Consider the following 18,899-nt stretch of genomic DNA (forward strand, 5'->3'; position numbering starts at 1 on the left):
TTGTAAAGGGATTCTTGAAAGTAGTGTTAATGTTTGTGCTATGCCATTTGTTGGAAACGACAAATGGAATGCATTGTCTCAGTTATATTCAATTTGGTATGGGATTCGTCAAACCAGTGATGATGTTTTTGATGTGCCATCTGTTGAAATGAGAAATGTAATGCATTTTGTTTTTACTAAAAATGTTTGTGATGTGCCATCTATGGGAATGACAGAGACATAGCAACCAATCAGACAGACACACACAATTAACCTTTTGTTAAGATGGATAAGAACAAACCAGTGAGTCTATGGACAAATGAGCCACCACTTAGACAATGGTGGCAGTTGGTGACCCTTTGTTTGTAATGCACATGCAGTTAGATGGTCACCGGGTTTTCCACTTTAGGTGGAACTAATGACAATTTTTTTGCCTATTTAAAAGCAGCCTGTGCCTTATTAAACGTGCATCTTCACATCTAGAAATAACAGAGGCCTTCTAAAACTATTTGAACTTGTTTCTATAATTTTATTATTCCATCTACCTATGCTAAACTGGCGTTGAATGTTTTGTTGGTTCTTGCTGTGCGCCTGCTGCTTCACGAATGACACAATTCTGTGATGAGTAAAGCAGGGTCAAAAAAATAATCAGCGCTTATGATACTGATAGCACCGGACATCTTTCGGGGTAGTACAATATTTGAAAAGACTTTAGTGGAATATACAAAATCACTGGAATAACTCCTTTCAAAAATGAAGACAACATCCAGGACTAAAATGTTTTATTGGAAAACTTTAATTTATTCAGTGAAAGTGGAAATATTGCCAGGGGATTCAAATCTGACACTATTTTTTATGTATGCATTTTTTTTTGTATGCTGCTCCCCAAAATACCCCAGCAACAGAAATTCAACTAAGAAAAACTAATCAAATTGTGCAATAAGTGATCCGACCCATTTTTATCAGATTTTTTTTTCATTAAAAAATATGACAGTAAAAAGCTTTCATCCAACCCAGAAATATGATTAAAAAAACATAACTGTAAACAGGCAGTTACTCATAAAAACTACAGGAAACCAGAAAATAATTTTCATAGTGGAGAAACAGTGCCCTCGTGAGACCTACACTAAGCAAAAACAGCCTTGTAGAAGACATAAGACAGACACTGAGAGTAGGACAAAAACAAACGTTTATTTATGTATGTATGCATGTATTGATTTTATTGCCTTATTAGAGAGAACTGTGGAAAAAGAATAGTTAAGTATTTTTGTTGATACAGTAAAATCCATAAAAACATCAAACCACAAACCCACACCTCTGTCCTGCCTGTTTACTTGTGTTGAGGTGATGCTGCACGTCAGGTCTTTTCAAATACTTACCAGGCTGAACCGACATGTGAGCAGAGCTGAAAATCAAAGCTTGATGGCAGAGAAGAGCGCAGCTCTCAGTTTGTGGGTTAGTACACTTGGCTTCCCGAGTAGCCCACCTCCATTTTGCATGAGTGTTCGTAAACATCAAGTGATAAATGTGTACATACAGGATGGGATTCCATAAATCTATTTGGATGAGTAATCGGGGTTTGGGTTCTGTGTGGCAAGTAAGGTACTGAGTCACCTGAAACTCTAACTAAGCTTTACTTCCTTCTTAGAATTATCCATCAGGATGGCTACTCAGAAGAAGAATGTTTAGCATTCAAGGCAATCATCTATGGCAATATTCTGCAGTCCATTCTGGCCATCGTTCGAGCCATGCAGACACTTGGAATAGACTATGGGAACTCATCCAGAGCGGTCAGTATGGAAAAACCAAAATAAAAACCAGTAAAAACTAAGACATTGGGAGAGCAGTGTCAAGCTCTTGTGAACGTCTCCACTTTTTGTTGTATTTTGAACAGCCTAATGAAATTTTGACAGTTAAAAACATCACCACTGTGGTTACAACAGGACTCATTTTTGAATTGCACGTTATACACCGAGGCAGCTAGCCCACTTGTTCACATCCTCTTACTGCCCCATTGACTCTGATGCCACTACAGCAGCACATCGTACCTCCTAGTTCATCATTATCTTCCCATATTGAGAAGGGTGAATCATACCTTTTTCTTCATGAGATATCACACATTCACAACCTCACTACTAATCTTCTCTACTCTCTTTTAGGATGATGGACGTACATTGAACAACCTGGCAGATTCAATTGAGGAAGGTACAATGCCCCCAGAGCTAGTTGCTGTGATTAAGAGGCTCTGGGTAGACACAGGCGTGCAGGCTTGTTTCGAGAGAGCTGCAGAATACCAGCTGAATGACTCTGCCTCCTAGTAAGTGAACCTTTTCAGAAGCAACAGTATTCTGCGGAGTGTCCCTTCTTCTGACAGAAATTACAGAAGAATGGGGGCTGTTGTGGTTGGAGAAGCCAACCTACTGCCAGCAAAGATCTGGGTTCATCTTGTGACTCCACTTCAAATGCTGTGCTCCACTAGCAAAGTTGGACTATTACCATGTTATGCACCACACAACCTATGCCAGGTCCCTGAAAAGTAAAGTCTCTCTGAAAGGATTAACCAACATAATTCACTGCACATTTGTGTGGATGTTCCTCCCACATCCCAAATACGAGGGGGGACCCAAAAAATAACAAGAATTTAAAAAGAAAATCGTATATTTCTCAGACCATTTCCAAAATGTAATATCCCTCAAAATACTCTCCTTGTGATGCAATACACTTGTCCCAGCACTTTTTCCATTGTTCAAAACGGTTCTGAAACTCTTACAAAGTGATAGCCTTCAGTGCCTCCGTTGTTTGCTTGTTGACCTCCTCTACATCCTGAAAACGCTTTTCTTTAAGTTCCCTCTTCATTCTTGGAAATAAGTAAAACAAATCGCAGGATGCAAGGTCCGGGGAGTAGTTGGGGGGTGGGAAACCGTTGTTATCCCGCTTTTCTGTGAGAAACTGCCGCACACTCAATGCCGTGTCGTGATGCCAAAGCCATTCGTCCGATCGCCACAATTCGGGTCGTTTTCTCTGCACTGCACTTCAAGGACGCCGCCTGGCCAAATGATGCAGAGGGCAGTCTAGTACACGCACCTAGCAGCAAACGCCGGAACTAACACCCCTCCAGCTTCCAGAAATAAAATTCTCGTTATTTTTGGGTCCCCCCTCGTAATTGTGTTAACTCTAAATTGTCCCTCTGTAAGTGTAAGCATGGGTGTTTATGAATTTTCTTGCATTGTGCCAAGTGCAGGCAAGATAAGCTCCAGTCTTCCCCACCAAACCCCTCCCAAATGTGAACATGATTATGAAAACATTGTTACTTTATGAATTAAAGCCATTTTATATTCTGCACCCAATCTCAAATTCCATTCGTACCACAATTCTATTGCCCTCCTTCTGCTGTCCTTTCTCTTCTCTTTATGTTTTACAATGTTTGTTATCTCCTTGTATCTACGTTTTCACTTGCTTTTATAAATCTCCATTCTTAAGAAGGCCTTCAGGGTTTCCCAGAGTATTCCTGCAGAGACCTCTGAGGATGTAATTGTCTCTAAAAAAAGATTGATTTGTTTGGATATAAATTCTGTTCAGTTCTCGTCGGCTAAAAAAAGTGGATTAAAATGCCATCTACAGGATGAATATGTGGGACATAATGATTTTGGCTCCAAAATCAAAAGGGCATGGTTGGAAATAACTATAGTGTTGTACTTACAAGATTTAATCATAGGCAAGAAATTGTTATCTACAAAGAAATAATCAGTTCTTGAGTAGCAATGGTGCACTGGTGAGTAGAAGGAATATGCTCTGGAGTTTGGGTTTAGAAACCTCCAGGGGTCTGATAAGTTGTGATCAGTTATAAACTGTGTAATTGTCTTTGCAGTGTTAGATTTTGTTGTCCCTGTGGAAGGAGACCTACAGTATCTAGGTCTGGATTTAAAACACAATTAATGTCACCAACCATTATAATTTTATGAGTGTTCACATTGGGAATGGATGCAAATACGTTTTGCATGAATTCCCTATCATTGACATTGGGTGAATAAACATTTATCAAAATCATTTTACAGTTAAATAAACTGCCCATGACGATCACATATCTCCCTTCAAGTTCATATACTACATCTAATGCTACAAATGAGATTGTTCTATGTATAAGAATTCCCACACTTCTGGTTTCCTTTGTAAAGCTGGAATGGAATATTTGGCCAGTCCAGTCACTTTGCAGCCGAAACTGACCCTTGCTTAATAAGTGAGTCTCCTGTAAAAATGCTATTTTAGCGTTTAGACCTGTTAGGCGAGAAAATACTTTCTTTTTCTTTAATTTGTGATTCAAACCTTTAACATTCCAGCTCACAAAAGTTAACTGTTTGATCATGGAGGCATGGCTTCTGAACTTTTGTTGTCATTTTGTAGTCTTAAGATAAGACACCTTTGACCTTAATTTCCAATTTTCCCAGGAGTTATTGCCATGAAACCTATTGTTATGTTGGCACTTATAATTATAAGGATTAAAAGGATAGATTAGAGATAACTTGCTCTCTTTCTCTCCATTCTTTATCCTATCCTCTGTGTGTCACGCTTTTACCCATCTTACCTCCCCTCATTCTGCCATTTTTCTTTCTTTTGGTATCCTGCCTTATCTTTTTCTACTCCTAGTGTTGCATCAACATGTGGTGGATCATTTCTTGATTCTTTTTCTCCCTCTAATCTTTTCTTTACCTCTCCGTCTGCAGTTACCTCAACCAGTTAGACAGGATCACAGCTGAAAATTACCTTCCAAATGAACAGGATGTCTTGCGATCTCGAGTCAAGACTACGGGTATCATTGAGGAGCAGTTCTGTTTCAAGGACCTGCAATTCAGGTGAGGGAAAAGCAGCAAAACTTCCACTCATTCCGTACTGAATCACTGCATTTGCTCGCTATGTGACAACCCTTTCATGACATGCCTTTGCATCCTCATCTACCTTACCCAAAGACACAGTTTAGAGGGAGATCTGATTGGGGTCAGGATTGCAACTGTTCTGGGACAGTTCAGGGCAGGAAATAGTCATTAAACTCCCCAACGAAAGACTGTCTTGACAATGCATGTAGAAGCATTCTCACAAAGAAACTGTTCAATAATGGAAGAACAGTAAGGGACATTAGTTAATGAAACAAGAAATACCAAAAGTAACAGGTGGCAAATGGGAAACATGCTATGTTACACATGGCTCCCTGTTACCCATTTTGAAAGACATGTGACTGAGGCATTGTCTCACCTTTGAAAATAGAGTGGGAGTCCAAAGATGAAGGGACTCCTGGGCTACTAAGGAGAGTACCAGGATGAAAAACCCACAGGTTCCAAGGCTTAGGTATGGCCCTGGGTGTTATTCCAGGGCTATCCCAAGAAGTCTAGTCAGGGTTAAGGGATGACTCAAGCGCACAAGAGTTTCCCAAAAAGTCTTCCAAATTTCCTTCTGGTCTGATAAACTTCCACATTTTATTTGGTTCATAACTTTAGACAAAATTAGGGTAGAAGATATCATTTGGAGGTAAGCCATGGAGAAACATGATCATAAAGTGCAGTGTTTTATAGCTGCTGATGATGGCTAATAGACTATGAGGAATTGAGTCCAAACTATTGTGTCATGTCATTCATAATATCTCTGTCTCCTTGATAAGGGTCTGCCATGAAAACAGGCTGAACAGAGCAGCCTATATCATTGTAGCCCAAGCAACAGACCCCAGTTTGCCTCAGAGAATTCAGTTCTTTTGGTCACAGCTTCTTGAAAACACCTCCATTACTGGCATCCTGAAAAGGGTCTATTGAGTCAATCCTTTTACATATAAGAGAAGCTCTTCCAGAGGTGAAAGCTGAACTAATTTCAAACCCATACTAAGATTTGTACCTGTTTAGTTTTTCTGTTGCGTCCGGCCAACACCCAACCCTTCTAAACCAATCAACAGTCTCAGATAAATAACACAACAACAAATTCTAACTCTTTTGTTTAGTATCATGCGTACTCATGTCCAATCAGTGGATTCAAAGTTGGCTGGGTGACTGGCTGTTCCTCCCAACTGTAAACTTTCAACTGTGTCCATCTTACCCCATGTGAAAACTGAAATGCTTCTCTCCAGGTACTTCTGAGCACCATGTTCACTTTAGGTTAAAAGGCAAAAGACTCTAAATAGTAACAGATAGGTTCAGGAGCTGCACAGCATGGACTTTAGTAATGTGGTGGGTGTCCGGCATGCAAAAGTGTGTCAGAGAGTAGCCATGTGCAGTAGGAAGAAATATTCAGAGTACAGCAAGGCAAAACTGACTGCAACAAGAACTGACTTAGCGCAGAATAAGCGAACCATGAACAAATAAGTCATGTGTGGAGGAACAAGTGACCATATTCACCATAAGTATATAACTACATGCAACAGAGTGTGACAATAAGCAGTGATACTTACACAATTAGTAACATGTGTCGTCGGGTGGCTCAATGACAGTCGTGACAACAACAGGGTCATCCCCTTTATTCATCTCCTGCGAAAAAGAAAATACTTTTTAAAGGAAAAACAAAGCGCGTCTTTGTGCATTTCCCCAATCCGGGGCCTTAGAAAGACTGAATGAGGTCTGGCTCAACGGCTTGCTCTGTCCAAAAAAGACATCTTTTCCTGGGATGCCCACACTTTATGGCGTTCAGACCGAAAGGGGTGGAGCTAATTGCTCTCACTGAGCGATTTCTCTGCTCTGTGAGGAGAAAAAGAACTTAAGAGTTAGCGGCAGCACCCCATCTCGTCCTGGCAGTTTATTGCATACCTTGATTGAGCCTGTGAAGGAATCCTCCGACACGCAAGCGTGAAATACTGCAAAGTTAAAATGTTGAGTAGGAACTAATTCAAGTGCAACAGGAACCGACTGGAAGCAGCACAAAGCAACATAATAGAGTACAGCAGTATGTGCTTGAATACTATAGCAAGGGTCCACTTGTAGTGTAAAGATGACTAACTGTGGGAGGACTTAATCGCATGTAATATGAAACAGACAGGTGCTGCTAGGAGTTAATACATCTTGTAAAGACTATCCAGGTTCAACAGGTAGTTCTTCCTATATTATGAAATTAGGATGGCTTTCACTTTAAGCCATCACTAGTTTGTCGGAAAAGTTAGCAACAGTCCGATATTTTTCTTGCCTCATTCAGAGTAAATGACTAACCGAAGACAGAAAGAAAGGCAAACACCGGCTGAACAACTTACCTGTGGATACACAGATACGTACATACAGTCCAGTCCGACTGAACACTCACAGTCCTCTGGCTAAAGCTGCCACTAGCATGCACTGAAAATAACTTTTGTTTTTTAATCTTGCAGAATGTTTGATGTGGGAGGTCAGCGGTCAGAGCGGAAGAAATGGATTCACTGTTTTGAAGGGGTGACCTGCATCATTTTCTGTGCTGCTCTCAGTGCATATGATATGGTACTGGTAGAGGATGATGAAGTGGTAGGTGGATGTACGCATCTCAAATTGCTACTGCTGTATGTCATCTCTTGCTGACTCTGGCCACGGTTGAAAGGAAACCACCAAAAGATTCTGTGCACATCTGCTAACGGTTGAGGGATTTTGGTTTTAAGTCTAGAGATAAGGAATATGGCTGTAAACTTCCTTTGTAGGGAGGTGTCCTTTCGTTGTGTACTGATGAAGTGATTCATCTCAGCACGTCTCAGGATCCCCACATGAGGTTTCTACAACAGCCCTTCTTTCACCACATTGTTGTGCAAGCAGCTGCAGTTTGCACCAACTTAATTAAAAATCCCATGCTTTTCAGTCATCGTCAGAAGTCTTTGCAAACAATATCCTCTCTCCTGCTCTCATTTATTTATTTTTTTGCTTTGTTAGCACTCCACAAATCTCTCCATGCAAATATCCTTGGTATTCTGAACCTCCCGGACCTGCAGTATAAAAAACACTTTCTGGGGGCCACTCTTACTTCAGTATTTCTCAAGTCGAATTTGTTTCTTCACAATCATGGCAAATGAATGTCACTGCCAAGGTAAGTAAACGTCTCGACAAGGTCGACACTTGGGCTGTGCCCAAGAGCTCATTAAAGGCCTGGATGTTGGTTTTTATCCAGGCCACTCACAAACCCAGACACTCAGGCTCCTCGCTCAGTCTCTCGAGAGCCCCAATCAGATCCTACTCTTCAAAGATCACAGCATCATCAGCAAAGTCAAGATCAGTGAATCTTTCTTCACCAACAGATGCCCCACAGCCCCTGTACCCCACGACCTTGGCCAACATCCAGTCCATGTAAGCACTGAACAGAGTAGGAGCAAGAAAACACCCCTGATGATCCCCAGGATCAACTGGGAAAAACGCAGAGCTTCTGCCTCCACTCTGCACAGCACTGTAGACCACTAGGCAATAATAACTGAAAAAGTCACTTTTGAAATTGCTTATATTCTTTAACTATACAGAAGCTTATTACATTATTTCAATGGCCACTTCCACTATGCAGCGACACACGCTCCCACCTCAGTCTGCTTACCCACCCAGGGTCAGAGGCAACATGTATGCCACTCTTTCCCTGGGGTCACTTTCATGGCTATGCATCAGGAGCACAAGCTCATTCAGCATGAAAAGTGTACTTGTACTCTATCATATCAGGCACAACTAACAGAGCCTCCAAACAAGGTGATAGTATACAGGCTCAGCAAGTGCTGTGGATGTGGTCTACACCGTCACCCCCCAGCACTCCTTTAATGCTGGCTTCTACAGATAGTGCAGAGCTGTCATTCCTGCCTCACAGCGCCCAGGTCTGCATAGAGTTTAAAGCTTATTTGTACAAAGTACAACAAAACTCTTATATGCTCAAGAACTTCTCTGCCACTTTGTGTGAATCTTGCTCTGTATGCTACATAAGATAACAACACAGAATATAATGGCCAAAAATTAAGCACCATTTTGAAAAAAAAAAAATACTCCTAAGATGGCAGAACACAACTGTTGAAAAAACAGAATTGCACAGTCAAAAGTACGATGATAAGCAGAATATAGATTGGCAGTGGGGGGATTGTTAGGTTGTCATATCTTCACCCACGACAGAGGCTGTGAGCAGAGAAACAGAGTGGAAACATAATCTAGATAGATAGATAGATAGATAGATAGATAGATAGATAGATAGATAGATAGATAGATAGATAGATAGATAGATAGATAGATAGATAGATAGATAGATAGATAGATAGATAGATAGATAGATAGACATTGTAGCAGTAGAGGTATCGATCCACCTCTTGAACCCTTAGGTACCACTCCAAACACCAGGTAAAAGTACAAGACTTCTTTATTTTCTTATCACACAGTGCACCAAGCACGCTCCACTCCACACTACTCATATAATAAACAAACTAATCACAATACTCTCTTCTCCTCCTCTCCCAGACACTTAGCCACCCTACCTCCCAGCTCAGCTCAGTGTACTGGGCTTTCTCAGAGTCCTTAATACTCCTTGACCCGGAGGTGTTCCTGCCCAACAGTCCACAAGTCCTTATTCCTTCTGGGTCAGGGTAAACAGTCCTTATCTTCACCCCGGAAGCACGTTGTTTCTTCCTGTCCCGGGATTATGACGCACTTCCTGGTTATAGGGCACAAATGAGTCTACGGGCCTCCTGACAGCGACTCCCAGTGGTCCCCAGGGTATCTAGCAGGGCTGTGTATAAAAACTACATAGTCCATGAGGCCCTGCTGGAATTCGGGGCCCGTCCATGCTGTCGGGAGAGCTCCTCCTGGCGGCCTGGGGGTGAGGGCCAGATTATGAAGCCGGCCATCCTTCACAACATACATACATACATACTGTACATACATACAGTAAATGCATATACAGTGGGACCTTGGATTGTGTGCATAATTCGTTCCGGAAACGTGCTTGTAATCCAAATTACTTGTGTATCAAAGCGAATTTCCCCATAAGAAATAATGGAAACTCAGGTGATTCGTTCCACAACCCAAAACTTTTCATATAAAAATGATTAATACAAAATATAAAGTAAAAATACATAAAACAAATTAACCTGCGCTTTACCTTTGAAAAGAATCATGGCTGGTGTCAGTGAGTTTCTAAACTCTTGTGGGATTCCACCCAACGGGACAACACGCGGAAGAGTGTCCCAAAGCAACCGCCGGCTCCCAGCGCTGTAGCAGTTCGCCGTAAAAGCGAATCTGAAAAGATCGCAGTCATGCTATAAGCGCCTGCCGTCGATGGGTGATACAAAGAACAAGGAACATTATAAATGCGCAGGGCACAGTACTACTTGGCCCCGACCCTGCCTGACTGCTGTGTCTGTGTATAGGAGAGAGTGGCAGATCACACTACAATAAATAACCGCGCTGTTGCTTTTCAAGCTAAATAAAGCTGGTTTTGCTAAAGTACTGAGACTCAGCCTCATGTTTTGGGGTGCAAGACACAGGCTCACATGTTACAACACACACACACGGTCACAATGCTATAGTAAACAGTATACGCTCGTACGGATGTTGACTATATGAGTGAGGCACGCCGACTGAGCCTGGGAATAGTGGACGATTGCCCACAATCCTGCAGCGAGGGAGAGAAGAACCATCAGCTCAGTTGTGATCACGTGACATTCAGCAGACAAAGTGTAAACGTACTATTTGTATTGCAAGACCTCGCTCGTTTATCAAGTCAAAATGTATTAAAAATTTTAGCTCGTCTTGCAAAACACTCGCAATCCAAGTTACTTCCAATCCAAGGTTCCACTGTATACATAAGCTGTGCTGTAAAAAGCACAGGGTCCTAGAAACTATTGAAATCATCAGAAAAAAAATTTGGTTTATTTTTGCTGATGTCCTCACATCGCTTGTGCATTAGTGGCTAAGCGACTGTCTTTCTTCAGAAGTTTCGTTTTGCCAACATTCTGGCCTCGCTTGTGTATCCTCAGAGGTGGAGTCTTTACCCCAACTCCACCTCTCACTACCGGGCTGGACAGACACACACACTTCCACGCGTAGACATTTACTTACATACATACATACATACGTCTGAACACACACCAGAATAATTAAAAAGGAAATTTAAAAGAAAGAAAACTCTGCTCTAATCTGTTCCAGTAGTGACAAGAATCTCTGCTAATTCTTGTTTCCTTTTGTTATCACAAGGACTCCTCATAAATGTTGATTGCATATTTTCTTAAATTTAAACCTTTGCTGCTTGTAAGTTGACTCATTTGGTAACTTTTTTGTTCACCTATAGACCCATGCATTCATTATTCCTGTTGTAAGCCAAAAGGAATGGACAAGGTATTTTTAAACAGTATAGAGTGATCCCCCGCCTATCGTGGAAGTTACGTTCCAGACCCATCAGCGATAGGTGAAAATTCGTGATATAGAAAGACCATATAAATAAACATTTTTTTTTTTTTTTATAGTTGAAGTCTTAAAATACCCCTCCCACTCGCTTTAAACACATGTAAACGTATTAAAACACACTTTGTAAAAACATATGATATGTGGATGTCCAGCTAAGGTCTATAATAATAATAATAAATCCATGATGTAGCGGGGGTGCGATAGCTGAACCGCGATATAGTGGGGGATCACTATAAAATATGCTCCACGTCAGAATGCAATTTTACATGGTAAATTAATATATACCATGATTGTGAAGAAATAGCTACAAATTGAAAAATTGGTAACTTACCCTTTAACCTCATGTCAGTTAAAAATTAAGTACAGAGACAGTGACATTTGGGTCAGGGATCTCAAAATCCAGAGCCACAATGGCTTCAGGTCTTCATCGAATCCAAGTTTTAATCATATGGATTAGCAACGCAAGGACTCAACTGGCAGATGAGTAAGGAATAAACAAACAGCCTAAGCTTTAGGAATATTAAAATGGATGTCAATTAAAATCAAAACAACAAAGTCTATTCCTTTAGTAGCAGTAACTGGCTACCATATATTATATATTTATATATATAAACTTTTTAAAAACATAGCAAAGAATTGTAATGACAGGCATATAAAACAACAAATGCCACAATAACCTGACAATATATACTGTCTTGAAAAATCTTACTGTTACTGCCCAGTGGGGGCTGGGTGGTCTTTTTGGCCTTAGAATCCCTGTAGATTTTATTATTTTTTTCTCCAGCCTAACTGGAGTTTTTGTTTCTTCTGACCTTACCTTTTGCCTTTGTTACTTATTATTTAATATTATTGGCTATTCTTTTTTGTTTTCATTTCATACAACTTTCTTTTTGTCGTCTTGTAAAGCACTTTGAGCTACACTGCCTGTATGAAAATGTGCTATAGAAATAAATGTTCTTGCTGCTGTTGTTGTACCATGTGGCACCCGGCTGGGGTTCCTACCCCGCCGGGACGCCCGGGGAGACAGGAGGAGGGCTCATGCCTCCTCCAGAACACGAGGGGGGCAACCGCCCTGGTTGTATTGGGGGCCACGGGTACAGGGCTTGGAAGTGCAACCCTGTAGGGGCCTGTGGTCACCACCAGGGGGTGTCCCCATGCCTAGAGGACCCTGGACCCCAGCACTTCCGCCACACCAGGAAGTGCTGGGGGAAGAAGAGAGGAAACACCTGGAGTGCTTCTGGGGAGACAGTCGGCACTTCTGCCACACTGGGGCGTGTCGGTAGAAGATTGCCGGTGCACATCCGGGTATGGATAAAAGGGGCCGTCTCACTTCATGCGAGGCTGGAGTCGGATGGAAGCAGGACGAGGTCAGAGAGAGAGAGAAGCAGGCGGTCCGAAGAGGTGTGTTTGGCCTGGACTTTGGGGAAGATTGGGGTTTGTGGAGCACTTTTGGACATTGTAAATAATAGTAATAGTGTAAATAAACGTGTGGTGGTGCAAAAGAACATGTCTGCCTATCTGTGTCCGGGGCTTGTTCCACAACCAATTTAAAAAGAGATTGAAACAAAAACCCAGCAACCCTTCAGAACTTCTGTCCTATACTATAACATGCTATGTCCAAAGTTTAAACTGTCCTGTAAGAATCAAAATGAAACTGAATGAAGAATACCATAAAACCAGAGATGGTTTTCTCATCTCAAGTACTGTAGATGAGTTGAAGGCATCAGTCTCTTTCAAACACATAAACTCACAAAATTACCCATTAGGTTTCATTTAATGGATTGAGAACAATTCCACTATTAATGAAATGTAATTTGAACATATTGATGTGTCCAACACACCTTCAGGAATCAAAGAAATTCAGGAGACTTACAATGGGGCCATTTGCTGTGTTGCACTATCTCCTGATAAGAAAGTAGTAAAAAGAGACCTGTAGGTTACACTGGGATCTCACTTTGACACTTGAGAAAAGCAGATCAGAGGCTGAGCTGGCAGTTACTGCTTAATCATAATTTTCACTCAGTGACAAAACACGCACATCAGGCTGGTTTGGTTAATTTCCAAACAAAGTATATGAAGCTATCTTCTCTGTCCTTCTTCAGGAAACTACCATTTAGTAATCGTTCACAACATATCCAACCGCAAGCGCCTGCAAAGGATAGTGAAGACAGCAGAGAACATTATTGGGGTGCCTCTCCCTTCACTACAGGACATATTTTACAAACGCAGCGTCCGCAAGGCCTGCAGAATTGTGCAGGACCACTTACACCCCTCACATGGACTTTTCACACTTCTGCCATCCAAGAGAAGATACTGCAGCATCAAAGCCAGATCTGCCAGGCTGCAGGAGAGTTTTTACCCCCAAGCTGTTAGACTCCTTAACACCAGGCTGCCCCCTGGTACCTTCCACACAGCCTCAACCACCTCTAAAAACAGAACTTTTATACATGCGAGCCACTGTCCTGCAAAGACGAGTGTGCAGGTAGAAAAGAACTGAAAATCTCCTACTGACCTTTAAGTATTTTGACACTTTTGTTATCCTTCTGCTGTAAAACATTCTGACCTGTCATTGTTTACACGTCTTAAACAACTATTATCATACACTGATCATTTCTGTATTATCTATATCTATTATTTATTTATTATATTACATATCTTACACATTAATATTGCTGCTACTTCTTTGTCCGGTCTTTGCACAATGTCTTGTCTTGTTTGTGTTTTTAATTTTTAATTTTAAATTTTAAATTATTATTTGCACATCATGTTGTTACACTGTGGACCCTGAGCTTCGCAATTTCGTCTATCTGTATACTTGTATATGGTTGAGATGACAATAAAGTTCACTTTGACTTTAGTTGTTTCATGCAGGTAAGCAGTACAACACAGGGTGCCTTCCCAGGTTTAGAGATTTTAATAAATATGTAGTTAAACAGTGAAAGGTTCATGATAGTTTTTTGAGTAAATAATGCTCCATTGAAAATACATACAAAATACAGGATACGAAAGGAGCAATTTATAGAGCAATTGCTATAAAGAACAAGGCCTCCATGTCTGTGTCTGCTCTTTTATACAGTATTTCTGTCTCTTAACTCTTCAGTGCTACTATGCTTGCAGTTATACATTCACTCACTCTTTCTCTCTCTTTCTCTCTAGAACCGTATGCACGAGAGCCTGCATCTCTTCAATAGCATCTGCAATCACAAGTTCTTTGCAGCTACATCTATTGTCCTCTTCTTAAATAAAAAAGATCTTTTTGAAGAAAAAGTTAAAAAAGTCCACCTGAGTATCTGCTTCCCAGAATACGATGGTAGGTTATAATTTAAAGTTCAACTTTGTTTTTTATGTATTTGAATAGAAAGGCCAATGTACTTACCACTCATACCCTACTGTTCCATATGTCTCACACTATGGCTGACAGGTCAGGTCAGGTTGGGGAGCATGCACTGGTACACCCACCACACGACAAAACAACTTGGGATCCTGGATGGCAATCCCCAGGCCCAGTCCCACCCACTGTAAATGACCCTCTGTTGCAGTCATGTGTTCATCCTCTTATTCTAGTCCAGCCACTCGGGTTCTCTGCAAGCTGGATCACCCTCATGGAATCGCGCCACATGGCTGTAGTGCCGTAACTAACGCTCCATCATAATGCAGGTAATGTGCCTCATTCGGGACTCCATGAGCAACTGCTCATTCGACACAAAGTCAAACCAGCGGTACCCAAGGATTCTCCAAAGAGACACAGTAGAGAAGGAATCCAGTCTTCATCTCAGGTCACTGGATAGCATCCATGTCTCACAACCATATAGCAAGACAGGAAGCACCAGGGCTCTAAAGATTTGGACATTCATCCTTTTGCATAGACATTGGGAGCACCTCACACCCCTTTCCAGTGTTCTCATGACCCCCATGCTCTCCCAAACTATTTACTGACTTCATAGGAAGAGTCACCAGAGACATGAATATCACTGCTGAGGTAACCACTTCTGACCACTGCAAATTATAACAATCTCCCTGAAATGTTTCTCTACAGTTCATCGTGGCAAGCTGGTGCTCCTCCAGCTTCCCAGCCCCAACTTTTCAGGGATCTCAACAAAGCCCTTCATTAAATTAAAACTGCTTTAGATCCATCACAAATTCTAAATTTCTATTTCACAAATCCGGGTTCTCTAACCTTGCTGTTTTCTATCACTTTGTAACATCTATCAGAGTTTTGAATGTTCTCCCATTTAAGAGATCTATAGGAGCTTCTCCTATATCCTAATAATGGGAAAGCTGATTGGCTAGAATGTACAGGTGTACAATCTGTATACATGTGTTAATCAGGCTGAGAATGAGTAAATGTACGTATTTTCTCTAAACAAGGCAAGATTGCATTAGTTTGGACGTGTGCAGAGGAGAGATGCTGGGAATGCTGGGAATGGAGCTGCCAGGTAAGAGGAAAAGAGGAAGGCCTAAGAGGAGGTTTATGGATGTGTTGAGAGAGGACATGCAGGTGGGGGGAGTGACAGAGCAAGATGCACAGGACAGGAGGATATGCAAAAAGATGATTAGCCGAGAGAAGAAGAAGCAGCAGCATGTTTGGATGAGTGAGCCTTGAAACAGACTGATATCACACTCGGGGTTTGCTCCAACCCTGCATCACTGGTTGTCAGAGTAAGCTCCAGCTCCACAAACTTAATTACATCCTGAGGGCATTTTTCAGCAACCTCCACCTGGGGGGGGGGGAGGGGGGTGTTACCCCAAAATACACACATTATTTAAAAAAAATAAAGGCAGGACAGTCAATTTTACACTAATGCTTGATTACTTCTCAAATGTGACAGAATTTGTGTTTGTGTCAAATTTAAACATTGCTTTTTACTTAGAAACTGCTGCTCAAAACAAGCGCTCACAGTAATACTCTCAAAGGTATGATTTCTGATACAGTATATCTTATGTACAAGTAATGCCAGGGCAGTTTAGTCACTGCTGAGGTGTTGCCAGACATGTCAACTGCCCCTGTCTAAAGTTTCCTGTTGATAACACAAAGTTACAGCATTTGGGACCATGCTGCCACCGACTCCACCTTCTCCAAACAGGCATCCAGGTTCAGACCAGTTTTATTGCACATAAGACAGTAAATCATATAAAAACTCTGACCCCTATTCCATAATACACTCTTACACCCAAGCACCCCCTTACCCTACCTACACATTTACATTGAATTATTGCTCCTGCTTTAAATGGTGTATTTTAAATTTCTGAATTAAAACGCCACCGTCCCTGCCATATAATGGTACGAGGTTTGCGAGTGTGTGACCTATTGGGTCAGAGCTAATGACCCAGAAATGTGAGGTGGTACTTGTCAAAGGTGGCCTTGTGACTCCTCTTATTATCGTACAATAATGTGCTGGGTCTTGTTTTGATCAGGAGAATCTACTGTAAGTACTGATGTATCACTTGTAGATATTTGCTGTTCTGTGAAGTAACATGCGAGAGCACAAAAAAAACAGAAGAGTGATATAATGTTGCTTGCGGTTTTCAGCCTATCGCTCTCATTTGCTCAGTTGGTGGGAGGGTTCATCGCACTGGTTCAAATCTATTGGTTTGAACTTTTTGATACTTGGGTATTCCTTATGGAGAATAATTACTACAATTCTAACAAATATTTTTTGTAACAAGTTATGAAATAAAATATGTATGCTTTCATACTAAATTAAACGTCAACCTTAAATATGGTAACAATTTGATTACTAGGAGTATGACGTCAACACATGTTGCTTGCAAACGTGGTATTGTTTGAGTCAGTGTGTGGAATAGTTCACCTGTAAGATTATAGCGAAAATCAGAAGAGCGGTGAAATGCACATTGTGGTTTTCAGCCTATCGCTCGCGCTTGCTCAGTCAGTGGGAGGGTTCATTGCATGTGTTCAAATCTATTGGTCGGAACTTTTGGATTGGATTGAACTTTTTGATACTTGGGTATTCTTCATGTAGAGTAATTACGATTCTTTCAAATATTTTTTGTAACAAGTTATGGAACATAACATGTATGTTTTCACACTAGATTAGAAGTTAACCGTAAATATGGTAGCAATTCGATTAATAGGAGTGTGACGTCGGCACCTGTTGCTTGCAAACGTGGTTTGTTTGAGTTGGTGTGTGGCATAGTTCACCTGTATGATATAGCGAAAATCAGAAGAGCGGTGTAATGCTTATTGCAGTTTTCAGCCTATAGCTCACGCTTGCTCAGTCAGTGGAAGGGTTCATCGCATTGGTTGACATCTATTAGTCAGAACTTTTTGATTGGTTTGAAAATTTTGAAACTTAGGCATTTCTTATGTAGCGCAATTGCTGCGATTCTTTCAAATATTTTTTGTGACAATTTATGAAATACCACACGCATACTTTCATACTAAAAGTCAACCATAAATATTGTAACAATTCGATTACTAGTAGTGTGATGTCGGCACCTGTTGCTTGCAGATGTGGTACTGTCTGAGCCGGTATGTGGCATAGTTCACCTGTATTATATACAGTAATCCCTCGCTATATCGCGCTTCGACTTTCGCGGCTTCACTCTATCACGGATTTTATATGTAAGCATATTTAAATATATATTGCGGATTTTTTGCTGGTTCGTGGATTTCTGCGGACAATGGGTCTTTTCATTTCTGGTACATGCTTCGTCAGTTGGTTTGCCCAGTTGATTTCATACAAGGGACGCTATTGGCAGATGGCTGAGAAGCTACCCAACCAGAGCACGTATTACGTATTACATAAAACTCCTCAAATATATTGTGAGCACAGGGGCTGTTCGCACCCCTAGAGGATATGGCCGCTCCTCAATAAACGCTGAAAGATTACTTTCACATTGCTCTCTTTCTTGCTGGGCTTACATATGGCTGATTTGTCAAGCGATATGCTTCCTGCACTGTGCTTCGCATACTTAAAAGATCAAACAGCACGTATTGATTTTTGATTGTTTGCTTTCTCGCTCTGACATTCTCTGCTTCTGACGGAGGGGGTGTGAGCAGGGGGGCTGTTCGCACCCCTAGACGATACGGACACTCGTCTAAAAATGCTGAAAGATTACCTTCACGTTGCTCCCTTCTGTGCAGCTGCTTTATCAAGCGACATACTTCCTGCACGGTGCTTCGCATACTTAAAAGCTCAAAGGGCACGTATTGATTTTTGATTGTTTGTTTGTTTTTCTCTGTCTCTCTCTCTCTGACATTCTCTACTCCTGACAGAGGGGGTGTGAGCAGAGGGGCTGTTCGCACACTGGCCTAGAGGATACGGACGCTCCTCTAAAAAAATGCTGAAAGACTACCTTTACATTGTACCGGCGGTGCTTCGCATACTTAAAAGCCAAACAGCCCTATTGATTTTTGTTTGCTTTTTTCTCTCTCTCTCTGACATTCTCTGCTCCTAAGGCGCACTCCTTTGAAGAGGAAGATATCTTTGCATTCTTTTAATTGTGAAACGGAACTGTCATCTGTGTCTTGTCATGGAGCACAGTTTAAACTTTTGAAAAAGAGACAAATGTTTGTTTGCAGTGTTTGAATAACGTTCCTGTCTCTCTACAACC

At 41.3% G+C, this 18,899-nt stretch overlaps 1 protein-coding gene across 1 annotated transcript in view; it reads left to right on the top strand.

Moving 5' to 3' along the window:
* The window catches only part of gnat2 (guanine nucleotide binding protein (G protein), alpha transducing activity polypeptide 2), a 63,599-nt gene that overhangs the window by 40,235 nt on the left and 4,465 nt on the right, over positions 1–18,899 (top strand). Inside the window, exons 3-7 of the mRNA XM_028799131.2 lie at positions 1,628–1,769; positions 2,139–2,296; positions 4,701–4,829; positions 7,310–7,439; positions 14,481–14,634. Coding sequence (XP_028654964.1) covers positions 1,628–1,769; positions 2,139–2,296; positions 4,701–4,829; positions 7,310–7,439; positions 14,481–14,634 — 713 coding nt within the window. The remainder of the gene's footprint in view (positions 1–1,627; positions 1,770–2,138; positions 2,297–4,700; positions 4,830–7,309; positions 7,440–14,480; positions 14,635–18,899) is intronic.

Source organism: Erpetoichthys calabaricus, chromosome 3, assembly GCF_900747795.2.
Source record: "Erpetoichthys calabaricus chromosome 3, fErpCal1.3, whole genome shotgun sequence".
Taxonomy (NCBI): domain Eukaryota; kingdom Metazoa; phylum Chordata; class Cladistia; order Polypteriformes; family Polypteridae; genus Erpetoichthys; species Erpetoichthys calabaricus.